Here is a 26758-nt window from a genome sequence, read left to right as displayed (position 1 = left end):
AGTAACTATCTCAGAACTCGTTTTGTTGTGGCCTTGTTATTTTAACTTTAACATGCACTCAGTAAATCTCCAGAAACAAGCATGATTACATGAACCCTTTTGGCATTGACAACTTTTATGTGGTGTATTGACGAGAGGGGAGCATGGAGTTGATTTGGGGTTTTCTGAAAATGAGCCAGTTACAGTAAGCCTTGGAAAAAAGTCAAAGGAGGACAATGCTCATCCAAGCAGTTTTGATGGATCCATCTTCTCTGCCAAAACCAATCAAGCCCAAAGTACTTGTGGCAGTTAGAATAAAAAACAGGCATGAGGCTTAACATGCAAATTAACTATTTTAATTAAACTGTATTCAGCATTTAAATCGAAACCTTGTGTATTGTCGTTGCAGTAGTAATGTTAAACTAATCAGTCTGCATCTGCCGATAATTTCTTTGCTGTTGCTTTATCAATTGTCTGGATCAGCTTCACACTTCACAATTATGAAATTTGGTTATTAAAACCCCTGCAGCCATCTAAATTCAGCAAGCAACAAAGAAATGTTAATAATTCTTCAGCCTCCAATTTGAGAAAGGCTACAACTGAGCTCTGTGTCATTATGCACCACCATTTACTTTGATTAATTCCCATGAAAACAACAGCAGTCTGTTGCAGCAAAGCAGTACACGTTTCTCACAGTTTTGTATTCTGACTGTTTACACAGAAGACGCTGGATAAATGGGACTCATCAGATGTGAACTTTTTTGCCTTTTTCCCCAGAAGTTGTACTTTTTTAAAAATCCAAAGAGACCAAATGCCATGTAGATGTGAGACATCATAAATCACGACAGTGTTTGTCTGATGGTAAAAACATCAGCAATGTCAATGATACAGTGTACAGTATATTTATGCAATTTCTTTGTTGATGCATGAAATAAAATATTCATGTGTTTGAAGCAGGTTTCTTGACAGAGGTAGTGGTTTTCCATCCAACAAAAATTTAAGAGATTAGAGGATGCTACTATTTATGCCTTGTATCATATATACTTACCTACATGATTTTTGCTCAACTGAAAACGTAAAGTGAATCTAATAACATGCTATTTGTTAATACATTCATAGATTGATGTTTTAGTTTTAATTTATTTAATGTACAGGATCAGTTAAATGGCTCGTTCAAAGGAAAATTGACTGATTTGATTCACTGGCCAAGTCTTTTTGTGCTCTCAACTCCCCAGTCAATCATGATTGATGGGGGCTCATACTGAGCCTGGTTCTGTTTAAGGTTTCTTCCTGTTAAAAGGGAGTGGTTCCTCTACACTCTTGCCATATGCTTGCTCAGAATGAGGGACTCATGGAAAATCCACAACTGAATTAAATCAACTGAACTTCATTAGATGCATAACTTCTAATGACATTTATTGTCATTAAATTATCAATTCAAACCAGGCTGCACAATGACAAAGCTGGTAGCAATATTGCCTTGCAGAAAGAAGGTTTTGGGTTTGAATCCCTGTCTGGGATTTTTCTGTATGGAGTTTTAATGTCTTCCCAGTGCATACATGGGTTCTCTTCAGGTACTCCGGCTTCCTCCCAAAGTCCAAAAACATGACTGTTAGGTTAATTGGTCTCTCTAACTTGCCCTTAGAATTGAAACTGAGCGCAGGCTTGTCAATAGCTACTGTGTGCATCAATACAACTACAATATCCACAGTGGAGGGGTTTTAAACATTATTGCCTGTTTAAGGTCATACAACAGCATCTTGATCACATTTAAGTTCAAACTTCAACTAGGCCAATCAAACCCCATTCTTTTTTGTGAGCCATTGAGAGATGGACTTGCTGTGTGTGTTCTGATCACTTTCTTGCTGCATAACCTAAGTACACTTAAGCCTAATAAAATCAAACTGAGGGCCAGACATTCTCCTTCAGGATTTTCTGAAAGAGAGCAGATTCATAGTTTTTAGATTGGATGATGTGTTTTTTAATGAATTTCTTTCAAGGCCAGGTGGGTTTAGATTACTTTTCTTCTTATTAAACAAAATCATCATTTAAAAATTTCATTTTGTATGTATTCAAGTTATTGTTGATGTCAAAATTTATTTCATGATCTGTAATTTTTTAATGTGGCAAAAAAGCAAAAATTGAAGAAATTTGTAAGGGTGTGAATACTTTCACGGCTTTTTTTCGCTGTTGGACTCGCTGGATTGTTTGGTGTGTCCAGCTCTTTTGACTTAATCTTAATTCTCCTTACAGTGACATCTCTAACTTATGACTTACACATGAGCACATTAAAACACGTTTCTATTGTTGCACTTTAAGTTTTGGAACTACCTATTTTTCTCGTTGTAGTAAGGGGTTGCCAGTTTAGCTTTAGCTTCAGCACCACTATGGCGATCTGTTGTCTCCACCTGTTGTTTCTCCATCGAAACCCCTAGGTTGCCATGGCAGATGGCCGCTCACACTGAGACTGGTTCTGCCGGAGGTTTCTTCCTGTTAAAGGGGAGTTTTATTTTCTACTGTCACTACATATATGCTCGGTATGAGGGATTTCTGCAATGTCAGCGACACAATGCAATCTGCTGGGATTTTAACCCATTTTAATAATAAAGTAAATTTGACTGCATTGTTTGATAACTAAGGATCAATTCTAATGTATGTACTTTACTTGGCAAATGTCTGTAGAATTTGATTGTATTGACTTTGTAAAGCGCCTGAGATGACGTGTTGTGAACTGGCTCTATATAAACTAAATTGATTTGAAATAGACTGTGTACAACAATAGATTTATAACTAAGACAATGGTCACTAGATTTGGATGATACAAGGTATTAGGTTCACAAGAACAAGATGCTTGTTCCTACTCCACAGAAGGTTGTTAATTTATCTTGTGTCTCCTTGTTGTTATGATAGGAGCTGAGTCTTTGAAAGAAGACATTCTTTATGGACTCTTGTTGGGACCCAGCCATGGGTTACAACATTAAAGGCCAGTAAGAACTTTTCTGGAACTTTTAAAATAAATCTCATTAACTTGCTTCCAGCACAGCCAGGAACAGGAACAAGAAGGGAGTAACAGCGGACTTCCCGTGACGTCACTGTTTGAATAAAAGCCCCGCATTCCAACAAACAGACCTCTTCCACACAGGTCCCCAGCAGAGCTGGAAAGAGAGACAGCTAATATCGTCTTGCTGGCAAGCAGACATAACTCTTCAACTTGGATCCCAGAGTGACTACGATCACATGCAACAAAGTTAAGTAATGATTTGCTGTTCAAATATGCGGCATTCATTCATATGAAGGCTGTAATAAGACAAGCGTGACTTGGCTTTTCTTCTGAGGCCTCCAGATACAGCCCTAATAAAAGCGGATCAAGACTACCTCTTGAAGCTCATCAACAGAATGCCAAGAGTGTGTGGAGCAGTAATCAAAGCAAAAGGTGGCTACATTGAAGAACCTAGAATATAAGACATATTTTCAGTTGTTTCACACTTTTTTGTTCAGTATATAATTCCGCGTGTTAATTCATAGTTTTGATGCCTTCAGGGTGAAGCTACAATATTCATAGTCATGAAAATAAAGACAACTCTTTGAATGAGAAGGTGTGTCCAAACCTTTGGTCTGTACTGTATTTTTGTTAATAAACTCTTGTATTTTAAGAAATTGTGTGAATTCATTCCATGTGTGTACAGAGTTTTGCTGTTCAATGATGTCAGAGCTTGGCTCATCCCTTTCAATTTCATCCTAATACCACCGCCCTATTGGGCTGGTATTCACAGGACAACCCTTAACAGACTGAAATATTATTTAATAAAATATTAAAGCATTAATATTAAATAATATATTCACATTCATAATCACAACACTCTGCACTTAAATGGGAAAGAAAAGGACATTTATAAGCTATAACACAGGTATTGTCTTTATGCTACAAACGGTAAAAGAAGATCATTTCTGAACAAATAAAACAGCCATTTAAGTAACTTTACCGTTGAATCTTGGATTTGAGTGAATGACAGAAATAATTAAGAGAAGGTAAACAGTATGTGTTTTAAGAGTTCTCCATCAGTGCAATTAAATGGAAACCGATATTTGAGTGGTAATTTCCCAGCTGTTTGTGTGTATTGCTTTCCAAACAGTTCAGTACGCAGGCCATCATCTGAAGCTTCAGGGTCACATTCAGTAAAATGTACCCATTGACCTTTCCACTATTCAAACCACTTATTGTGAACTGTCTTGAATTGTGCTGGTTAATTTTTTTTTACACATTTTCTTTAAAAATCATGTCATATTTCCTTAAATGCACAAAGGTGTCCTTTTGGTAAAACTGTTGTTTTCAGGTGGCGTATGTTTTTCAATGGGCCATTTGAAGGGTGAGTGATTAACTTGTTTGAGAAACCAACGCAATCTTGCGATTGGACCAAACACATCCCCACAGATGTTAATGGTTCTTAGTGTGTTAGATAGGTATAGACTCGGAGCAAGACTTAAAACTGTGAAAGGTTTCTGTATGAGGAGATAATGTCATGATTAATTATTCCCTTAATCATTAACAAGTTAAACTAGTGACAAAAAAATACATGGTCTGAACACTGTCTAAAAATTACTAAATAATCTTTATTTTTTTAAGTTATAGTCCAAACATGATTAACATGACTCTTCTTTGAGTGCTGCACTACCTACTTTTTCATCATGTTCTAACCCATCAATATAGATTTAGCATTTGTAGCATTTGGGTATGCAATTGTAAAGAGCCTGTGATTTTTTTCCCCCAGAGTTCTCAACATCTTAGGCTGGGGTTAAGGTTCACATTTTAATGAGACAGCAACCAGAAGCATATAAAAAAGAAAACACCAAAGGGGCTAAATAAAACTCTGAGAAAGTCCTCGAGTGACCCAGTTAGAGTCTGAACCTGAACTCTTCAGAGTATCTCTGGAACAATCTGAAAAGGGCTACGCACTGATGCTCCCCATCCAATCTGGTTAAAGATGAATGTTTCTGTCAAAAAGATGAGAGAAACGTTCAGAGAAAAGATGTGCCGAGTTTATAGCATCCTTTCTAAAATGACTGGAAACAATCACTGCTATAAAATGTTGAGGTAATAATAAAAATGCATATTTCACTTTCGTGTTCAATAGAGAAACACTTTAAAGCAGTTCTGACTTTGTCATTACAAAAAAGTATTAGTTTAATGAGCATGAAAGTGTTATCAAAGTGTGACCTAATGCAATTACTTTATTGTGGCTGAAAACTTACCATACAGGATGCCAGTTATGTGGTGACACGATAAGATCGCAATGAATCATATCCAGAGCAACAGTTAATGGAGTCTTAACCACAAAGTGATATTTTTAGTCAGACATCACCTGGAAACTATCATAATACAAAACTGCCACAAAAAAGAGCCCAACATAGAACAAAAGCAGACATGTACCAAGGAGTACACCAAAAAATTAACATCAGCATCACAACATGGGAGATTTTATTACCAAACTGCATTTACAGTTGCTTTGCTCCTTACTTGGAATAAAGAAGTAGTTCGGTAGAGACCAGAGTTAAAAGATAAAACAAGATTTACTGATTTAAAATACACAAAATAATTTGGAGTTGACATTTTAGACTTTGTTTAGCATCTTGTAATAGCTGCCTTTAACAAACAGATCTAAGTGATGCATGTGTCTATTTATTAAGTGAACACATCCATCTGTTGTTTACAAAAAAAAAAATCCATAACAACTCCTGTTCTCCATGACAGCAAACAGCTCCTCATATCTCAAACTGCCTACTCCCATAAACCGTAATTTAAGGAAATGCATGTGAAATCCAAGTGACTTGTCTGGGGACATTATTCATTTGTTTTGTTTTTTTCAAATCAGCAAGAGAACAGCTGACTGTTATTTCGAGATGCAGGGACATGCTGCTATATTTTAGCTGTGTTTTGATGCAATTATTGGCTGGAAGAAAATCATATCAATTGCAAAAGACTTGCAGTGCCACACATAAATGAAACATCACCATGCAACAGAGTGGCATCCAATGTGCTGTCAGAGCCCCTGAGATCTATCTTAAATTGATTTCTGGGGATATCATGAACTCCTCAATAATGCTGACAGTTCTTTCAGAGACCTGCATGTCCTTTCAGAAACTTTAATGCTTAGCATGGGCGAGGTGACAGATTAGATGTGAGCTGATTGAAGTACTCTGCTCATTCTTCCCGCGAAGCGAAGAATGTGTTGTGGGTGTAACATGTTGAACAATGGCTCCCTGTCAATCTTCATGGAGAAATATTGTGTCCTCGAGATTCAAATCGTCACACGTGACTTTGTTCCTGAAATAATCTCCTTGCCCTGAATATGAGTCCCGTGATACATTTCTGCAGACAGGAGGTCAAACTGGTTGATGGAAATGGGACAGCATAGCTAAAAGTATCCAAAAGATCCAAGTGCAGCGAGTTAGGATAAAAAACTGTTGTTTTCTTTTTTATTCTTTGTTAAATATATCTGCATGCATCTTGATATTTTAAGCTATACAAGTAGGATCTTTGAGCTGTGTCTACAAGCTTTTGCCCTGTAATTACCAGTTATCTTATATTTAAGGCCTTTATTACACTACACCAAATATTAACATACGTTTGCCTCCTTGTCAACAATAACACTAAAATAATCCAGATGAGTTGTTGAAATTCCAAAAAGCTGATATAGTCATCTTGGTCCAGTAGGTTTGTGATATTATCTGCAATTATTCAGATAATAAAATGCAAAGCAAGAAAAATGTAAGCATAATCTGGTAAATTTTCAAAATCATCTGCGCAGAGATTCACCAAATGATTGACCAGAGAACGTAATTGGTTCAAATTAGTAAAACAGGTCAAGTACTGAAAAACCTGATGGGTTCTTTTTTATTTATTGGATCAATCTAGGAGGTCAACACATTTTTAAACCATAAATGCACCAACCAGCATCATGTACTAGAATGTACTATGATTATTTTATTAAAAATCACATAAGGTTAGGGACATGTGCTTTGATTACTTCATTTTCTGCTGGATTTAAAACCATTATCTCTGTCAAAGAACCCTCTTTTGTGTTAAAGTCCTTTAAAAAAATCATAATCTGACAAAATTGGTTTTGGCAGGTTAGACTGTAAAGTAAAATTGGTATCGAACCAGGAAAACCCTGGACTGATGCATATCTGCACATTTACTTAGTTTTTAATTTGATATTATTTCTTTCAAATACTTTAATTTAAAACCTAAAGTTAAATGGTGACAACGTAAAGGTGAATCTCGTCAAGAGTAGAAAATAAGGGTAAAATGTGGTTATCGTTGTGGTAGTTTGTGGATCATAGATTGTGATATTATTGATTTGCCAAAGTGCCAGTTTGTCCAGTGCCCATAGAAGCATCATGTTGGGACCCAGCCATGGATTTCAACATTAAACTCCAGTACAGACTTTCCTGAACTTTCAAAATTGCATTTAACTGACTTCCAGCAACTGAGGAAAGGGGGGGTAACAGCAGATTTCCCATGATGCCACTGTCTGAATAAGAGCACCCCCTCTCCAACAAGCCGACCTCTTCCACATGGCCTTTGAAAGGGACCGGATAGGGGAGACAAGCACGCTGATGTCTCTTTGCTGGCAAACAGACATAAACTCTTCAACTGGATCCAAGAATGTCATACGATCATTGATCATATGCAAAGTTAAGTACGAATGAAATACTGTCTCTGTATCCGGTAATTTCATTCATGAACGGGGAAATTAAGGTGTAAGAATTGCTTACTTTCTCTCTGAGGCCTGCAGAAGCAAACTGTCCCAGAGAAGTTCCCTACAGAGAAGCGGTCTCTACGAAGCCAAGCGGAGCGGTCTCCCAGTCTGGAAGGAAGACAGCAGAGACTCCATCACCGTGGTAACGGTAACGTGCAGTGTGGTTAGCGGACAGAACGGGCGTCTTTCATCCACAGCCACGGAGGTTAGCTAGAAGCTAACCATTTGTTCACAGATCAGCGGACAGAACCAGCCGTCTTCCAGCCAGAGCTACGGAGGTTAGCTGGAAGCTAACCCTTTGTTCACAGAGCTCTCTTCAAGCTTCATCGTCGCTTGGACAACGTTCCTCACCACAGTTAATGAGGTTAAGTGTTTGGGTAGAAAAACATACAAGTGATTTAGTTTGAAATGATCTAAACGTTTTTCATTTTATGAAGTTTGGTTTTGTTTGTGTGAAACTCGGCTATTTTAGTGCTAGCAGAATATCTGCAGCACACGTTCAGTTTGTGTTGTGTGTTTGTGTATTTTTAAAGTTAAGACACACTTTATTAAAGGGTGATTTTAAACAGAATATTGAACATAACGCGCCGTCCACGCTTATGCATTTTAACCCTTTTATTAATGGTATTTTTTTAAGGTGTGTGTTTGAATCTGGTGTTAAGCTAGCAGCTTCTTTGTTAGCTTAACTGCTAACAGCTAAGGACATGTGCTTGCTGCTAAATAATATTTACCCAGAAAGGTTTAGTATTCAATCCAGTAAATAATGTGTCCCTAACATCATTTTACTAAATTTGATAACTAAGTAAACACCATTAAGCCCCATTTCTCCAGAAAGATTTGGCTCTTTCCAAAATATTCCCTTATTAATACTTCTTCAAATATTAATAAATAATAAATAAATAAAGGCAGCTAATGAGACACCGTTAAGAATTAGACATCCAGAAGGTTGGTTTTATTCAGCAGATCATTATTTAAAACATTATTTTATTAAAATAATATTTTATCTGATCTTGCATTGTGAATGGTTGTGTAAACGTTTGCTGATTATTGCCTAAGTTGGTTCCAAGACTAAATTAACTTAATTTACAGATTCTTCAAGATAATCCGTGGTTCTCAAACATAAACATTGCATGGCAATGTTGCATCACTCTTTTGGTCATGGTTCTCAATCATCTTTAATCAACTTATTTATATTGTACATAGTCAATTAGTCTTCCTTATTCTTTAATTCTGCTTGGTAGTTTAGTTGGATTGTTTTAGCATAGTAAAGAGTTTGTTAATTGAAATATGTTTGACTGCGTTGACTTATTTTTGTTAATAAATTCTTGTATTTTAAGAAATTGTGTGAATTCATTCCATGTATGCGCAGAGTTTATGCTGTTCAATAATGTCAGAGCTCGTCTCACACCTTTGTATTTTGTCCTAATACCATCACCTTCCTGGGCTGGTATTCACAGGACAACCCTTAACAGACCGAAATATTATTTGATAAAATATTAATATTAAATATTAAATAATATTCTCAGATTCATAATCCCAACAATCATAAAGTTCACTTTATGAAAATCTCCCCAAAATTGTGTTTTTTCATGTAAGGAGAGGTGCAAACAAAGCAGGAAAGGTCAGATTGGCAAAATATAAGTTCATACAGAGCATTAAACTTTAATGTCCAGATGATCAGTAGATTCTTAAATGTTGGAAAAGTAACAAAAAGAGAAAGTGACGTCACCCCAAAAAGTAATGTATACCATCTTGACCCATTACAACACTGAACACCTTATCCAACTACACATACACTTTATAAGACTGGGACACATCAAAAGCAACACATATACATCATAGATGTGACAGGACAATATGCTATTTTCCTCACATTTTGATCCACTTAACTTGCATTTTTGATATGCCCACAAACATGGCAACATAGGAAACTGTGTTAATTCCGATAATCTTCTTTATGTTCGTTTGAACATAAAGAGAAACCTGCTGCACTTTTTCTTTGATTGATGAGTGAGAGAGAAGTAACAATGATCAAGTCCTTTTCCAAGTAATAGCCAAACCCTTTTTTAACTTTAAGTGGCATCCTTTGTTGTATTTCATGATGTCAGAATGTAGCACAGTTAACATTCAGAGATGCTGATCTGCAGACTATTTACATGGAAAAAGGACAAAAACAGCTTGCTTTAGCAAAAGGCCCCGATAATCCAGGATTCTTGCATTTAAGTGTCTTAGCTCTGCCATGAGCAATAATGGCAGGCTTTAATCATTCAGCCTTTTTGTTCAACAGTTTTATACAATTTCTGTAAAATGTCAATGTCTTTCTTAGGATTACTTTAATAACTACTTCTCAAATCATTGAGTTAAATAAAGGTTTATCTGTAACACATTGTAGAAGACACATTTAACAATGCACCAAGTCACAAAATTAAATTTAATAGGAAGTAACAGACCAGAAACAAAAACTATGGCCACTAACTATTCCATTCATTACTGAAGGGTTTTAATTTGGCTATAAATTACTGTAAGGGATAAAATAGTGTTCTTAAGGAGGGTAATCCTATTCTTTTAAATGTGTTTCTTCCTTGACTTTAGTTAGTTCAGTGCGGAAATCCTGAAATCTGCATCTATTCTTTGCTTTCAGCGCTTTCTATCTCTGAGTGTCTGGGGGTAATCAGAGAAATCATGATGTGACGTTAGGCAGCACAGAAGAAAGTCTGCAGTGTGAAGTGCAAGAGCACAATAAAAGAAGGGAGAGATTGAATAAGAAAATGCACACAACTTTCAGGAAAATTAGGTGCTAATGAAGGTGGAAGAACTGTTGGTGGCCAGTTCAAAAAGCCAATTTTATACTGTTCTGCATAAAGAATAATTATTAATATTGACATTTTCCATCTGTTTTTCCCCATTAATAAAACCATCTGGGCTACTGCCCAGTGGTATATATATATGGTGGAATATTGACAGATGAAGAAAATGAATTTGGATTCAAACAGCACAGACTTATTGAATGTTCTGGCATGAATACTGTCTATTTGAAGCTACAACTTTATTTTTGCAGAAAAAGAAGCTCCTCTGTTCCTCATAATAATTCCTTATATATTTACATTTTTTGTTGAGTTGAATCCTATGGTTACAGGTGAATTAAAACCATATTGTGTCCTAAATTAATACAATTAAACAGCAGAACAAAAGTGAGAAATTGATTCATCAAGGTGTGATTGTCCTTAACGACATAAACACTTTTCACAAGATGAGCATCTTATATTTTTATTGCTTTTTTTTTTTACTTCAAGTGATAATCAGTGCTTGACAAGGTGGAAAATCAGACTACTATTGATAATAATAGGTGAGGTTACTAAGGTTCCCAGAGACCCTCAAGAGCAAGAACTAACTTACTGCAAACAGCAAACAGAAACCTAAATTATTGCTTTGTGAGAGAGATGACTGAGAGTAAGTAAATCACTGCATCTTGAAAAGAGCTGGCTTTATTTTAAAATGACATTATTGTGGTAAAATTGAAAATTATGCAGTTTCTTACGGGTGAACTTTATTTGCTTCTGAAGAACATCTTATACCACAGAAAAGGTGCACAGTTTAATATGGTTATGCAAACCACAATTATGCTAATAACTGTACCCCTTCTAGGGTTTATGTCTTTTTTGACATACAGATTTTTTTTTTTTTGTTTACTCGGTTTTTCAAAAACCTCAGCATTTTTACAAATAATGCTGCAGAATCTTTATTTAGTTCCTACATGCTGTCTACAGTTAACCTAAACTAAGAAAGGGTTGTTTGGCTCATTTGATCAACCCTAACCAAACGTTAAACGCATTTAAACATCATTTGACATCATCTCATTGAACAGGTTTTTCCCTGCTTCTCTCTTGGTCACATGAAACTGCTACAACCATGGGCATCATATCTTCTCTAGGCTTTTTCCTCACAATCTGCAGACTATGCCTTTAAATCTGAGAGGTTTCTGCACCTCCACCAGCAGTTCCAGCGTTACTGTGGAGGAGGAAACGCATGAGTATTTTCATCAGCTTATCGTCAGGATGGTAGCATGCAGGTAAAGGGTTTTTCTGTCCAGAGTGCTGCACACCGTTGACCATGCCATTTGCACAGTACTTTTAACTGGATGCAGTGCTATGGGCTCATATCTCAGTGAGTGCAATCAGAAGGAATTTCACTTATCATCAGCCAATTTTTCATGATTCATGTTGCAACTAAGGTAAAATTAAACTATAAACCCTACAGGCTAATAAGTGAACATTTTCCTCCTCATTCTTCAATGCTAAATTCAATTCAATTCAGTTTATTTATATAGAGCCAATTCACAACACATGTTGTCTCAAGGCACTTCACAAAAGTCAGGTACATACATTCCAATTAATTCTAAATATGATATAGCTTGTCTTTGACAGCCTGAAAAAACAGCCAGTATTTGAGAATCAGCCTAAAATCTCACAACTTTCCTCAGTCTACCTGTATGCAGCCTATATGCAAAATTGGGAGGTATGACATGCTTCTTTATTTGGTGTAAAGAGTGCAGGTTTTTAGTTGTAGCTGAGTGGCAAGATCCTTTTGGAATGTCATTCTCATGGAGCAAAGACTGATGCAATAAATTACTTGGATTACTGCCAGCCTATTTTCACTGTTATTACATTTTAGCCTTGGCTTGAAGCAAGGATCATACTTTAAATTGTCTGATGACCAAGCCATGCAGGTGCCTGAGGCCCAACAGTAAGGTTTAAGATGTCACTTCTGCTACAATTCTTTTCTGTGTAGCACCAGGACCCTGATGTACTGCCACCATGATAATGAAACCAACGTGGTCTCACATTTTGAGCATGCTCAAGACATTTGGGGATGTTAGTTTCATGCTCCCATATCCATAATGAGTGAGAAGTGACCTAGACACTACAGAGACCTTCAAGTTTGTGTCGGATTTGTTTACCTCATGGTATGGTCTTGGTGCAGTGTGAAGGAGCCCATAGAATGATTTAAATGGCTTTTGCTCAAACTGATTTATCTCAAAGACATCTGTACTTAGAACTGGATATTTGATTTTTCATGAAGTTACTGCCATCAGATGATGTCCATAAATCCTTATGTAGCAACAACATTGAATGTATACATGAGTGTCACTACCCAGGGATCCCAAGCGGGAATTAATCCTTCCCTGTCTAGCTCCACTGAGTTCACTGCCACCCAGTAGCTCATTCTTAAGCACACAGACTGCACCACACCTCAATATGATGGGAAGCAGACACTGAAAGTACTTCTTAGTAGCCCCAATGGAGCCCCTGAGGCAACTACAAGGATCCTGACAGGATTTAAGGTCGCCCTAACCTTCAGAGCTTGCAAAGTGTTTAGCTAAAATTAGTTTATTACCTAAAAAAGGTGTTCAGGGAGCACTGAAGCAGCATCATGATCTGCCAGGCCTCTGGTGATATCAGCTTAAATGCTCCTTTTAGGAAACAACACACGTCATGACCATCAATAAATTAAATTATATCTTTTGAGCATCGTGTTGATTGTGTATGTAGCAAATTACTAAATAATTTACAAGGAACTTTTCACTCCTTTGAAAAAATCATCCAAATAAGCTGACACCCACCAACAACTATCCTATCATCAAATCTTGACTTTTTTATGCCACCTCATCTGTTTCTAGTAATTAGTCAGGAGTAATTCTATCATATCCTAAATTTGACTCTCCATGAGTATGAATATATAGTAATTAAGTGAATTTATCAGCTGCTAATCTGGTCAGCTCATGCTCTCTTCTCAGAGGGAAAGCTCTGTGTGTTGAGTGGATAGTTCCTCTGGGACGTTTGCGGCTACATTTCAGTGGAGAAAAATATTCCTCAAGAGAAACATAATATGATGAGCAAAAAACACAGAGTACATTAAATTTTAGTTTATGTAATTCCCTTAAGAGCTTAAATCACAAATCACTAATAGATAAAGCTAGATTGTTGCACAGCTATAAAATGAACACTCCTGGGATGTGCTTGAGCAAGTGCCTGTGCTTCAAAAAACTCAAAGCATGGTTGCTAAATAGACAAAAAGTATATATTGAACCCAACATCTGAACAGAATGCCAGCTGTAATGGGCCCAGATATAGCAATGGTAGCCATCAGGTGAATTATATGCAGTTATGTCCTTCTTTTCATGTCCGGAGTGGTCATCTGTCACTCAGAGATGCATACACACATCCACAAAAACATATATCCACTGTAAACAGCAAATTATGTGTTTGATCTGAAAATCTCGACACTTTACAGACCATTCAGCGAAGCAGATTCAAGGTCTGTAAATCTGACTCCAATGTGATGACAAATCAGTCACTGGTCAACGAATAACCTACGCTATATTCTCATTTACTCCCTGTCTTTCATAATGGACAATACGTTAGAATAGATGGCATAGAATCACTTTGATAAATGTGATCTATTGCTGTAATCAATAGTCATGACATTGAGTACAAAATATTTTTGGGAGAAAAATCTTTCTATTGATGTATCATTTAATATCCTGTAAATATTGTTTTATACCTGAAATACACTACAGAAAGTTGCGAGGACAGTATCCTCGTTACTGTTTGTAAGCAAGTTAAATACAACTTGCAAATTCATGATTTTTCCAATGGACAGTTTCTTTAGAAATAGGCACACTTGAAAATAGAACAAAGCTTAGAATATGCTGTGGAGGAATGGTCAACTGCCAGATGCCTCCAGATAGAATTGTTATAATTAATAATAGGCATATTTTTGACATTCATCTAATAAAGCTAAAGATGTTGACCCTTATCTTTATGTAACGAGGTATAATAAATTATTATTACCAGTTGCCACTGGATAGAAAACCTCTTTCACTGATTAAGAAATCTGAACTATCATTGTTCAGTTATTTAAAATCTTAAAAACTCTAACTGTTCAAACCTGGACAGAATTATTCTACACTAATCAATAGAAATGCACTAATCTAACAATCAGAGATTGGCAATATGGCATTTTTTTACGTAACTGGCTTTTTTGGCAGATCAAATACTTGAAATATCAGATTTTCTTTAATATTCATTAAATGCATCAAAACAAAAGGACCCACCATTTTAAGGCTATAAATGCATCAATCAACATAATGTAGTTTGATGCACTCTTTGAGATTATTTAAAAACTTTAATCAAGTAAAGAACACATCTTGTTCCCTCTTTTATGTGTTATATAGCCCTTAAATTGAAATACAAAACATCAGCATTTGTCAATAAATATAAGAATCGGCAAGTCAGACTTCAGCGAAAGCTGCTTAAAATGAATTGGTATCAGCCAGTAAAGGCCTGAACACATATTCTTTATAGCACAGTTTGTGATTTCTGAAACATTTCATTCTACTTGCGAAAACATAAAGCGCTTGTTCAGTGAGGAATAATCTAGTTTAGCTTCAGGGTTCTCTACAGCTGCTGTGCTTGAGCTGATGTAAGGTGGTCTACATGCCAACTAAAAAGCACTCAAATAACATTTTTTTCCCCTTCTAAATAGAATAAAGGATTTACTGATCACATATTGTGATTAAAGAATCTGTATATAGTGAAGAATAAACCTGTTTAAATTTATTTTATTTTACATTTGCATTAAAGCTGATGGCTCTAATGAAAATGTTAATTCATTGAATTTGGCAGAACAAAATTGTTTTTCAGGTATCCAACAACAGCCAAAATTACATCTTTTTACTTCATTTAATTGGTTGTATTTGCTGAAGAGGGACACTGTGCATTGATGAACATTTGAACAGCCTATATGTAAATGCACCCAAATACATCCAAAGATGATTTCCATTGTTTGTCCCCATGCCAGATGGCACAGACTGAAAACACATCTGAGGTAGCATGGTCTTGAAAGGTTCTACAACAAGGTCTCCGACACTAATTTCTCACAACAAGCTTTACATAAAAAATTAAGTATGTGCCATCAGCCCCTTCTTGCATATCTCGGCCATGGTAATCCACATGAATATAGAATAATTTATCTTGCTGAAAAGGTCAGAGCAATGAGGTTTACTTTGCTGTCTGCAGACATCAACAGTCAGAGAGTCACTATAAAGAGGCTCTGTTTCTGTGGCTTCTGTCGTTAGCAGTAGATACTGGATCCCAAGTACTTTTAGCATCCAAAAGACGTAATATTAGATGCACTTGCAAGGAAAAATCTTCCAACATGGGAATATGTAATAAATGTCCAAGCTAGGTTCAAAACAACAAACCTGAAAGCCACTTTCATGTCTTTTTGGCTTCTTTGCTCAGGGGATTCCTGTATTTTGCTTTTCAGGGTAAACCACAAAAGAACACTGCTACTTTTTAGCTACTTCTATTTCTTTTCTCAAAGTGTATGGTCTAGTGAGAAATACAGCCAGGCTGTGTGTCATGGGAATACATGTTTTCTTCCAGCTAGACAATCTCTATCTCAACAGAGCCAGCAGTCCAAGCAGCACCCTCTCCGATTCATTCCATCAGAGATGGATGTGTTGCATTTAGCCAGCAAAATGGCTGACTCCATCCGCTCAAAACAATCAGTTTCAGAAGCTGCTCTCTGCTTGCAGATAATGTGTACCTGGTCTACTTGTTTTATCACAAGCCACCTCAAGCTGAACATAGCAGATATCCAAAGCAGATATCCAAACATTAAGTTGGGCACAGATGTGATATAAAACTGAAAACTTAACTCATTTTATATCTGAGATTTTATTTAGATTAGTAAATGGTGAATTTATTCTAAGGCTTTTTTTAACATTACCTAGGAGTGCCACTAAGTGCTGTAAACAACAAAGAAACCTATAGTGAAAAACATGATGCACAATTTTGCCTCTAAAGTTGTAATAATTATGTTTAAGGCACATTATCTGTTGAATATAGATCACAATGTTACATTACTTTCAAGAAATTAGGTAATAAAACATATTTTATTCACACTCTATAGGGAACAGTGTAATCATAGTAGCCAATCTACAAACCTGAGTGAGAGTTTGATCTGGAAATGACTTGTAACTTGTAACTGTAAGAAATTATCAAATTATTAAGATGGTTAATATGAAACACATGGGATTCTCTGGTTATGCAAACTTTATGGAAATATCAACATTTAACCTTTAAGTGACGGAAAGCAATAAAAATATGGTTTTGCATTTTCTCTCAAGAGGAGAGCAGGGAAGGGAAGATGTAGTTTCTGTTCCATAAGATGCATGCCTAAAGCTGAAATACGGCAAGTCTATAGAACAAATGTGAACATAATAACTATCTTATTTTATGTTGCATTTTTAGAAGCATAAAGCTGTTCAAAGTACAGAAATCACATCAAGACGTAAGTCCTTCAGATATGAAGCTGTGGCAAAGCTGAGTGTTTTGCACATTTTTGTCAACAAATGCATAAGCTTCTACTTTCTCTACTGTGCTAACAGCTTTTCAATCCGCAGACAATGCTCTGTTTGTCTGTCATTGTTTATCCAACTTTCAAAAGAACTTTGTGCAAGACCTACCATTACAAACTGCTTTTGCCTGATGCTTTAAAGTCAACAGCAATTAAAAGAACAAAGAAGGCAGCGTCAAGTATTATTTTTTTAGCTGTTTTCATACATGCAGTGCAGAAATGACATTTCCAAGTGTTTTTTAGAGAAGCTGTGAGACAGAGCACAGACGTTTGCATCAGATGGATCAGACTTTGAAGTTCCCGGATAACTCTCAAGTGCAAAGCCTTAAAACTGTCCGAATGTGTTAATATAGCAGATAGTTGTCGAGTGCATTCACATAGGCAAGTGTGTGTGTTTGTGAACTCATTATACTTCCTGTTTAAAATGTTTACTCCTTTTACTGAGTTCCTCCCACTCATAACACATGAAGTGTTAATTATATCACAAAAACTTGAATATAGATGAGTCAGTGGACTCTGCTGTTTTCTTGTCTGGTTTCCTGTACCCTTCTCTACAACTCTGTAGTATTTCTACCAGGAGTAAGATGTCTAGCATGGACAGTTTCCTGCTGTCTGAGAAATAAAGATGCATTTTCATACAATAAAAACAAAAATGATCTCTTTAGTATTATTTCACAAACCCCATACAGTAGCATGCAAAAGTATTCATCCCACTTATTTATTTTATGCTATTTCTTGCAATACAACCACAAACTTCATGTCTTTCATTGGGATTATACGTGTTAGGCCAACACAATGTAGCGCATAATTGTAATAAGGAAGGAAAATGATAAATACTTTTGGGGCTGGGCTGCACGGTGGCGCAGTTGATAGCACTGTTGCCTTGCAGCAAGTAGGTCCTGGGTTCGATTCCTGTCCAGGGGTCTTTCTGCATGGAGTTTGCATGTTCTCCCCGTGCATGCGTGGGTTCTCACTGGGTACTCCAGCTTCCTCCCACAGTCCAAAGACATGCCTGTTAGGTTAATTGGTCTCTCTAAATTGCCCTTAGGTGTGTGAATGAGTGTGTGCATGGTTGTTTGTGAGTTGCCCTGCGATGGACTGGTGACCTGTCCAGGGTGTAACCCGCCTCTCACCCATAGACTGCTGGAGATAGGCACCAGCTTCCCCGCAACCCACTATGGAATAAGCAGTAGAAAATGACTGACTGACTTCCAGGGTTTTTTTTCTTTTTAGAACTAAAAATCCAAAAATTGCATTTTTTTCATATTCATCTCTCCTGATTCAACAATTTATATAACCACCTTTATTGGTGCCAAAGGTTTAGGGTATGTTTCTACCTGCAAATCTGGCCATTATTCTATGCAAAATAGCAGCATCCCCACAGCATAATGCTGCCAAAGCAACATTCCCCGTGGACACGATGTGTTCAGGATATTACTTTCCCACCAGACAGATTTTACTGGATGCAGACCAAATCACTCAATTTTGGTCTCATCTCACCAGAGCACATTGTTCCACATGTTTGCTGTATTCCCTACACTGCTCTTGGTAACATATGAACAGGTTTGGTGAGACTTTCTTTCAACAGCAGCTATTTTTTACAATTTTTCCAAAACAGCCAGCTTATGGAGTGCAAATCTACTATTGTTGAAATTTCTAGGATCAGAACTGTGGATCTCTGTCGCTACTCCAGAGCTACTGTGGGCTATTTTGCTGTTTCAGGTGGGAGTCTATATGTGTTGGTAGGTTTGCAGCTGTGCCAAGTACCTTTTTAGGGGTCTCCTTCTCAATACTTCAAGGGCTATGGTCCAGCAACTTTAAGATGAATCCCTACTCCAACACACCTGAATCAAAAGGCTCAATTACTTCCTCAGTGAGTCATCAAGTTATGCAGATTAGTGTTGGTTTTCGAACAGGGATGCATCCAAGGTCTACAGTTGGAGAGAATGGCTCTTTAAGATTTCTGATAATAAATTGGTGAACTGTTTAAAGCTTGGGATACTCTTTTATAACCTAACCATGCCTTAAAATTCCCAGAGACTTTATCTCTGACCTTTTTGGTGTGCTCATTGGTCTTGCTGTTTGTTAACTAACATTCTCTTACACATTTCTGAAGCTCTATTGATAAAATAGCTGACTTCTCATCCGGGGTTTATTTAGGGGTATGAGATGAAAGGGGGGCAGATTTTCAGGTTTTTATTGGTAGGGAAAATGTGAAAACCATGCATCATTTTTCTTCACCTCATGCTACCATGTGTTGGAGATGTGGTAGGATGTAATAAAATCCCAAAAGAATACATAGAAGTATGTGTCTGTAACTTGAAAAAAATGTGAAAAAGATCAAGGGGTGTGAATATTTTTGCATGGCAGTGTATGTATGATTTAGTGCTCAGATGTAGAACCATAAAGTCATGTTGGGACCAGAGAGTAAAACAAACATAAAGCTAAAGTCAAAGAGATGGAAAACAGTTCAGTCAAAGCTATGCAGCTTGCACAAGTCGTGGTGAAAGCATTATCAGATGTGACCAAACTAACCTTTTAAAAAGGCAGAAAACAATTTATTTTGAGTTAAAGTGCATCAGATTATGTCTTGATGTCAGCTTTCTCATCATCAGGTGCAGCAGTGGCTCTCAGTATTCTACAACGAGATAATGTGGTGGTAATATAAACTGGCTGGATGTATGGTGCGTGTTCATTACTAGTTTTCCTATTACATAACTTCCCCATACAGTTCTGTAAGTGATTGGGTTCAACTCGTCATCTGAAAAAAGTGACGCCTTAGATAAATTCATGATACATAAAATGCATAGGCTTTCACAAAACATCTAGAGTATTCCAAACATAAAGGAAATATGAGGGAAAGATGTAGAAATATTTATAGAAATAGGCATAGTTGTCAGAGGGAAAATGTTACGCTCTAAAAGGAAGCCAGACACAGCAAATATATATTATTATAGCCCTTAGAAGTGCAGATGAAGAAAATGCATCTCATTGGAGGGAAATGATTAAAATAATTTAGTTATACAAGGCACAAACTGACTCTTTTTCAAAGAAATGCTTGCATACTCTCAAATTTATATCAGATATGTTGTATTCTCAGTCAAAACCCTATAATATGCGGACAAAACACACAAATAAGCCTACACCCAGATCTCTTGGTTGTATACCTTACATGTTACTCTGTTGTGACAAATTATGACAGTCAACTTTAGTACAGATTTTATAAACAGATTAGATGCTTTAAAACCAGTGAAGAGCTCTGCAGCAATCCAAATGTAACAGTAGGACGGAAACACTTTACAGATGCAGTCAAAGCTCAAACAGCTGCTGTTTCTCTAATCAATAGTGCTCTCTTTATTTATGTGAATGTTTTCAATTCTCTCAGACTCCTGTACAGCTCACTGGACCGTTTTAGTGATTTTCTTTTCCTTTCTGTATTAAGAAATGAGACGTGGAGAGAGAGTCCCTAAGGCAAATGCATGTATTTATGAAAGACAACTTGATGCAGTCTGTTAATGACTTGATTCTTCTTTAGGGAAAAAGGGTGTTATTTTGAATCATGCTGTGTATGCCACACTGCCGCTCTGCTTCGTGAATTGGACTGCAGAGCGGTGTTAAAATTCAGAGCAAGTATTTGGGGAAGACGGCACTTGCTCCTTAGTGGACGTTCAAGAGAACTCCCAGAAACGACAGAGGATCAAACCAGCCGTATTGATGTGAGAATGATTAAACTAAAAACTGCGACGAACGAGAGAAACTTCCGAGCCCGCTGTTTTCTGATAAGTAGGCACAATAAAAGGAGCAAAAACTTACCACCCCCGTGTCCAGCTGCTCAGTTGTCAGTGAAGGAGCCGCTCCGGTCAGAGGAAGAAAACACCACACCGGCACCAGCGGCAGCAGGAGCAGCAGCAGCATCTCATGGGAGATATTCCTCATCCAGTTGAGGGGAACCAAAAAAATCATGATGCCCTATGACAGGTTGATCCTGCTGGGCTCAAATGTCCACCCCGACGGCCGGATCCATCCGCGGGATAAATAAATCACAAGCAGAGACACTGTAAAAAAAAAAAAATATATATATATATATATAAATATATTTTTAAAAAATCTACGCGAGTATAAGTCTACCTCACTATTGAGCGCAAGCACATAAGACACATAAAACCCACAGCCAGTAAAACAGTTCAGGCAGACAGAGCAGTTTGCTACCCGAAAATAAAACAAAAACTTGCAACAAACACCTAAATATTGTCTGTGACAAACAAACTGTCTCGTGCCAGGTCCGTCAGAGGTAAGATCCCTGTGGCAACACGCGCGAGCCCCTGCGCTCGGTCGTAGGGACTAGAGCACAAAATGAGAAATAAAATGTAAGCAGCCGCCGCCAGCTGCGCGCGACTTAACCGCGCGCAACTAGGACCCCCAAGTCAGGCGCAGTTACCCAATCAAATTCCGGAACAAGATCTCAAAGTAAAAATACTGAGAAAGGATAAAAAAAACAAATCACAGAGCAGGTCGGCTAACATTGCACCTACACCTATGAAAATGTCATAAACAAAGCAAATATATTTATTTGTTTAAAATGCCACTTTCATTGACTGGACATGCAAATAAGTCAAACAAAAACTGCAATATAGATTTTTTTTTTTATTGATTATATTTGCCTCATGGTGGCTTGCTGCCTCAGGTAGAACCCATACCATACACTGAAAAATCTGGCACTGGAAAGAAGTAGTCAAATTTAATACCTCTGAAATTCCATCCCTAAAAATTCTCACAGAGGCACACTAAGGCATAGTAATCAAAATTGTGTTTAAACGTGCATTTCAGTTCACTGTTAGAGAAATTAAAACTACACAAACAAAAAAGTTATTAAAAAATACTTTCAGGTTTAAAAATATTCCACACCTGCTATTAGGGTAGCATGGACAATCTATGTTTTAAATTTGTAATGAACACATCTCATTGGCTTAATATTTATTTCTTGAGTTTTTTCCATGACCCTAAGTGTTTCAGCAAAAAATAACTAGTTATTCAACCCCATCCTCCAGAATTATTGTATTTTTATGTGCTTTTATTTTGAAATTTGATTCTCAAGTTTCCTTTGACTTAATACTGAGTTTTCCTTTGACTTGACTTGAACAGCTGTAAGAGAGTTTGAATTCAGCTTGAGGGGCTATTTATTTAATATTTTTGGGCTTCAATTATAATTTATATGATAATAATAATAAAAATAGATCGTGTCCTAAAGGCTAATTAAGATATGGCTCTATTGTTACAGTAGCCTACTAAAGTGATCTGAGGTGGTGCCAGAAATTATGCTGCTGATTGATCCCAGGTTCTCCTGCTCTTTTTCTTGCAACATGGAATATTATATATAAACCTGTGCAAGGTTAATGACATAATGATATTATTACATTAGAAAAATATTAGCTCTTGGGGACTAACATTTTGGGAGGCTATATCACCTTTAATGGTCTAAAAAGCACTTAATTTTAATCATAGTTTATGCTGAGGCTTGGACCTGTTGTTCCTTGTGCCTAACACAATTGGTGTATCTACCAGTCTCTGTAAAGGCCAAATCCGACCCATCTGATCAGATTTGGGCAAAAACAGCAGAGTATGTGGCACAGATTGTGTTATTTTGAACCAGGGCTGGTGATTTTAAGCTCCTGACATATACATGGACCACAATAAAAAAAAAACTTTTTCAAAATCAGGATCAGTCTTATGTGAACAAGAATAATACTGTATCATGTTGACCTTGGGCTTGTGACATAGATTTATTTTCAGTGTAAGGGTTGTAAGGGTTAAAGTAAAAGGGAACAGTTTAATCATGTAAAGCACATTGAATTGTCTTGAAATGTGCTATCCAAATAAACTTGTTTTGCCATGTCTTGCCTGACCTCTTCAAATGTCCAGCAGTAGAAGAATTAATAAGAAACCCTTATGACAGCGAAAGGTTTAGGATTTTAAAGCAAGAAGTTACTCAAGCGATCCACGTTTAAATTTGCAATACAGTAATTGTCCACTCACATAAAATGTCCTCATTTAAAAAACTTATTGGTTCCATTGGCTTAGACTTAAAGAAAACCCTTAAACATGACACATCTATAGTACCTGCACAAAAATAACTATTTCTCGCAGGTTGTAAGAAATAAAAAACATATGGTTTTTGTGGCGAGGGTGGATGGTGTTAAGGGAAATAATTGTTGACTGCTGCATCAAGGTGACATATCTGTTTTAGACCCAAATAACAATACAGATACGTACACACCTCTGTAAAAAGCCCAAAGAATGGCAGACAATGCCAGCATCCTAACTGTTCTGTATTCACTTTGATCGACAGTATCCATAACCTAACCACACTGTCACTAATGATTTACTGCTCTTCTTCAGCGCATCACAGCCTCATGGCTGGACTGCCAAAGAAGTTGTATAGCGAGTGCCTGGGCTCAAGCGTCCACATAAATAAATTCCTTTTTACCCAGTTTATCTTCATTTTAAACTACTTGCTATTTATTAAATACATCAATCATATTTTTAACCAGTGAGTCTGGATAGCTGGTACCATTAAGGTTCTGATGAATATGCTAGGAATAAGCTGAGGCCTAAGTTTGAGCACCAACCAGCTGTATGGCTGATTTTAATAAATACAATACGGAAAGATAGGATTTGATAAATGAAGGAGCTAATAAGTTTAAAAATATTACCTATAACAATTTTTTATTCTCTTTGAAAATAAAAATATGCCATAAATTACTTTTTGTTAGCAATTACATATGTTCACCAACTTTGTCTTATTTCCTTCAGCAGAACAGGTCGTTAGTCAACAAAAATAAGTCATACAGAGTACAGGTGGGACTGATCTGATTCATTGTACTGTAGATATAAAACCTGACCTGACCTGATGTTAACAGGAGAAGTATTGGTGGTGCACTTAAAAAAATACATTTTATTTAGGTGTGGCAAGAAGAAAGCAATGGTTAAAAAGGAATTCAGAGGTTGTGCCATTTGTAGCTTATCACAAGTCAAGTAGGGGACACATAAAAGCTCTGGTCAGATGAGACCAACATAAAACTACCTGGCCTACATGTAAAACTATGTGTGGCGTAAAACTAACTCTGCACATCACCCTGAACACACCATCCTCACAGTAAAACACGGTGGTGGCACATTATACTTTGGATCTGCTTTTTTTCATCAGGGATAAGGAAGCAGGTCAGAGTTTATAGGAAGATAGATGGACATAATTACACGCCAATGAAGCAAAATATAGGTTACCAAACATTTAATACCTGGGCAGAGGTTTAGCAGGTCAACAACCGTAAACATACAGCCAAAGCTACAATGGAATGGTTTAAACCAGGGGTTTTCAGTGAGGCCCAGGGACCATTTATGGGTCTTATGGAGTTAGTGAGATCTGTAACCACAGTTCAAAAGGAAACATTTCACTGATGCAAGGCCTTCCATAAAAGACACTCACAAATACAATTTGATCAAAATATGTTTGCTTTAATTTTAATTTCATACTAAATAGGACCACAAACATCCTTTAGCTTATTCAAAATCAGGCTTGGACTAATCAATTTATTAAATAAAGCAAGCATTTTCTTAAGAAAGAGTGACTGTTGTTGCTGAGAATATGTTAAAAAGAACTTTCTATATGAGGAAAATTGGCACTAAAAAATTAGGACATTGTATACCGTTTTTAACAGGTTCAACATACCTTGTTTATGATTTAAAGCTCCCTTTTATCCAAAAGTCAGACCACTCTGTTCCATTAAAATATTAAGTGCTCTATCTAACGTTGAGTAGGTTCATATATAAAAAATTGAACATTAAAATTGCTTTTTTGTTTTTGATCAAAGAATTCTATAAATTATGGCCAGTGAATGTTTGCCCATATGGCAAAAAGTATGGACACCATTGGTTTCTACAAAAGCCTATTCATGTGTTCGAAAGCCTCAGTTAAAGTCAGGACTGAAATGCAAGTGCAGATTTTTGGAAAAGACTTCAGAATCCATGCATGCTACAAGTTGCTTGCATTTTTGGAATCTTCTGTTTATTGGAAAACCATAAATCTTTTTTCTTCCAATTCAGATATAAGCTTTGCGTTGGTCTGTTGCTTTTATCCTAAACAAAATACATTAACATTGGTGGTTATAGTATGACCGAAAATGGAAAAGTTCGCAGTGTATGGAGACTTTTGCATGACACTCTACTCAGCATGGGCTTCTCCTAAGATAGTTTATTGTGGAGAGAGAGAACATACAAGACACTGGTTATGCTTTTAGTGTTGTCACTTAGAGCTGTGAAAGCTGTATCAAATTGTCACAAAATAATAATTGTCAAAGAAACTCACAACATAGTGCTTTACAGAGATGCAACAAGAAGCTTCAGCAGACAACAAGAAGAAAACTCAAATATAGAAAGTTGATTTGTTTCATAATTGTTGGTCTTTCAATCTTAATCTGTCTTAAAATTTGAAGGATTTTGAAATCTTAACCTGTTGGAAGACTTTCACACAAAGCAGCAGGATTTACAATCTAGAACATGAAAAGAGAGACTGCTGTTATAGTTAGCAATAATTACTATAACAGAATGATTCACACTAACTATTATTAACATTGTGCACATAAAATTGGGAATAAACAGATTAGTTTCATTATCAACTATGTACAAGAGTTGAAATGATCTTATTTTATCCAAGAACTTTGTTTCTCAAAGAAAATGAGACGGACATCTCTAAAAAGACTAGAAAACTAAAAGGAGTATTAATAAAAAAAAAGATAAAATGTAAATATAATAAGCTAAATTATTATTATTAATAAATGGCATGTCAGAAATGATCTACAACCTTCTCAATATTCAGTGAAAAACATCTTTATTACGTTGCAGCTTTCAGAGCCTTCTTCTAATGGTTTACAAGCGTTGCATGTTTTCACTGGTATTTTGATGATTTATCCTGTGATGAGCTTCAAAACTTTGATGATGCAAAGTTTGGTTTCTGCCAAAGCAACTCAAGTCCACTTTGTTCTCTTCGATTTTGTTACATTTTGCTTACATTTAGCCTCTATATTACAGATAGTACTAAAATGCTATGATACACACAACACTTGTAGGACTACATGGGTATTTGATATTAATATTTTGATATTTTATAATACACATTTTATATAAAAATATTAATCTCAATTAATGATTTAACCTTTTTGTGAATTACACCCACACATGCCAGTTTTGCCATAATTAATATATTTAACACAATATTAGGGCTGGCGACCTGTCCAGGGTGTACTCTGCCTCTCGCCCATAGACTGCTGGAGATAGGCACCATCTCCTCTGTGACCCACTATGGAATAAGCGGTAGAAAATGACTGACTGACTGAGTGACAATATTAGGGATAGAATGGGTTGTTCTTCAAAATATGCACATTTTCAAAAATGGATTATTTGAATGGTTTTCTGAAGTGAATGGATCCTGAAGATTCAGTTCCCCTTAAAGAGCCATACGTCCCATCACTACTTACAGTCAGAAGAAACATGCTTAAAAAATTAAAAGATTACTTTCAATCCAACTCTGCCAAACGTGAATA

At 36.5% G+C, this 26758-nt stretch overlaps 1 protein-coding gene across 2 annotated transcripts in view; it reads right to left on the bottom strand.

The window, feature by feature from the left end:
• The window catches only part of mmp17a (matrix metallopeptidase 17a), a 159527-nt gene extending 137981 nt beyond the window's left edge, over positions 1 to 21546 (bottom strand). The window contains exons 1-2 of one of the 2 annotated variants that reach the window (XM_047372004.1): positions 21291 to 21546; positions 20976 to 21217 (exon numbers count right to left, since the gene is read on the bottom strand). In XM_047372004.1, coding sequence (XP_047227960.1) covers positions 20976 to 21125 — 150 coding nt within the window. In that variant the 5' untranslated portion in view covers positions 21126 to 21217; positions 21291 to 21546. The remainder of the gene's footprint in view (positions 1 to 20975; positions 21218 to 21290) is intronic. The other variant, XM_047372005.1, reaches the window with a different exon arrangement.
• Positions 21547 to 26758: the final 5212 nt, after the last annotated feature.

The sequence above is a fragment of the Girardinichthys multiradiatus genome, chromosome 8 (assembly GCF_021462225.1).
Source record: "Girardinichthys multiradiatus isolate DD_20200921_A chromosome 8, DD_fGirMul_XY1, whole genome shotgun sequence".
Taxonomy (NCBI): domain Eukaryota; kingdom Metazoa; phylum Chordata; class Actinopteri; order Cyprinodontiformes; family Goodeidae; genus Girardinichthys; species Girardinichthys multiradiatus.
The sequence above is the reverse complement of the archived record's forward strand: the minus strand, read 5'-3'. Positions and strand labels throughout refer to the sequence as shown.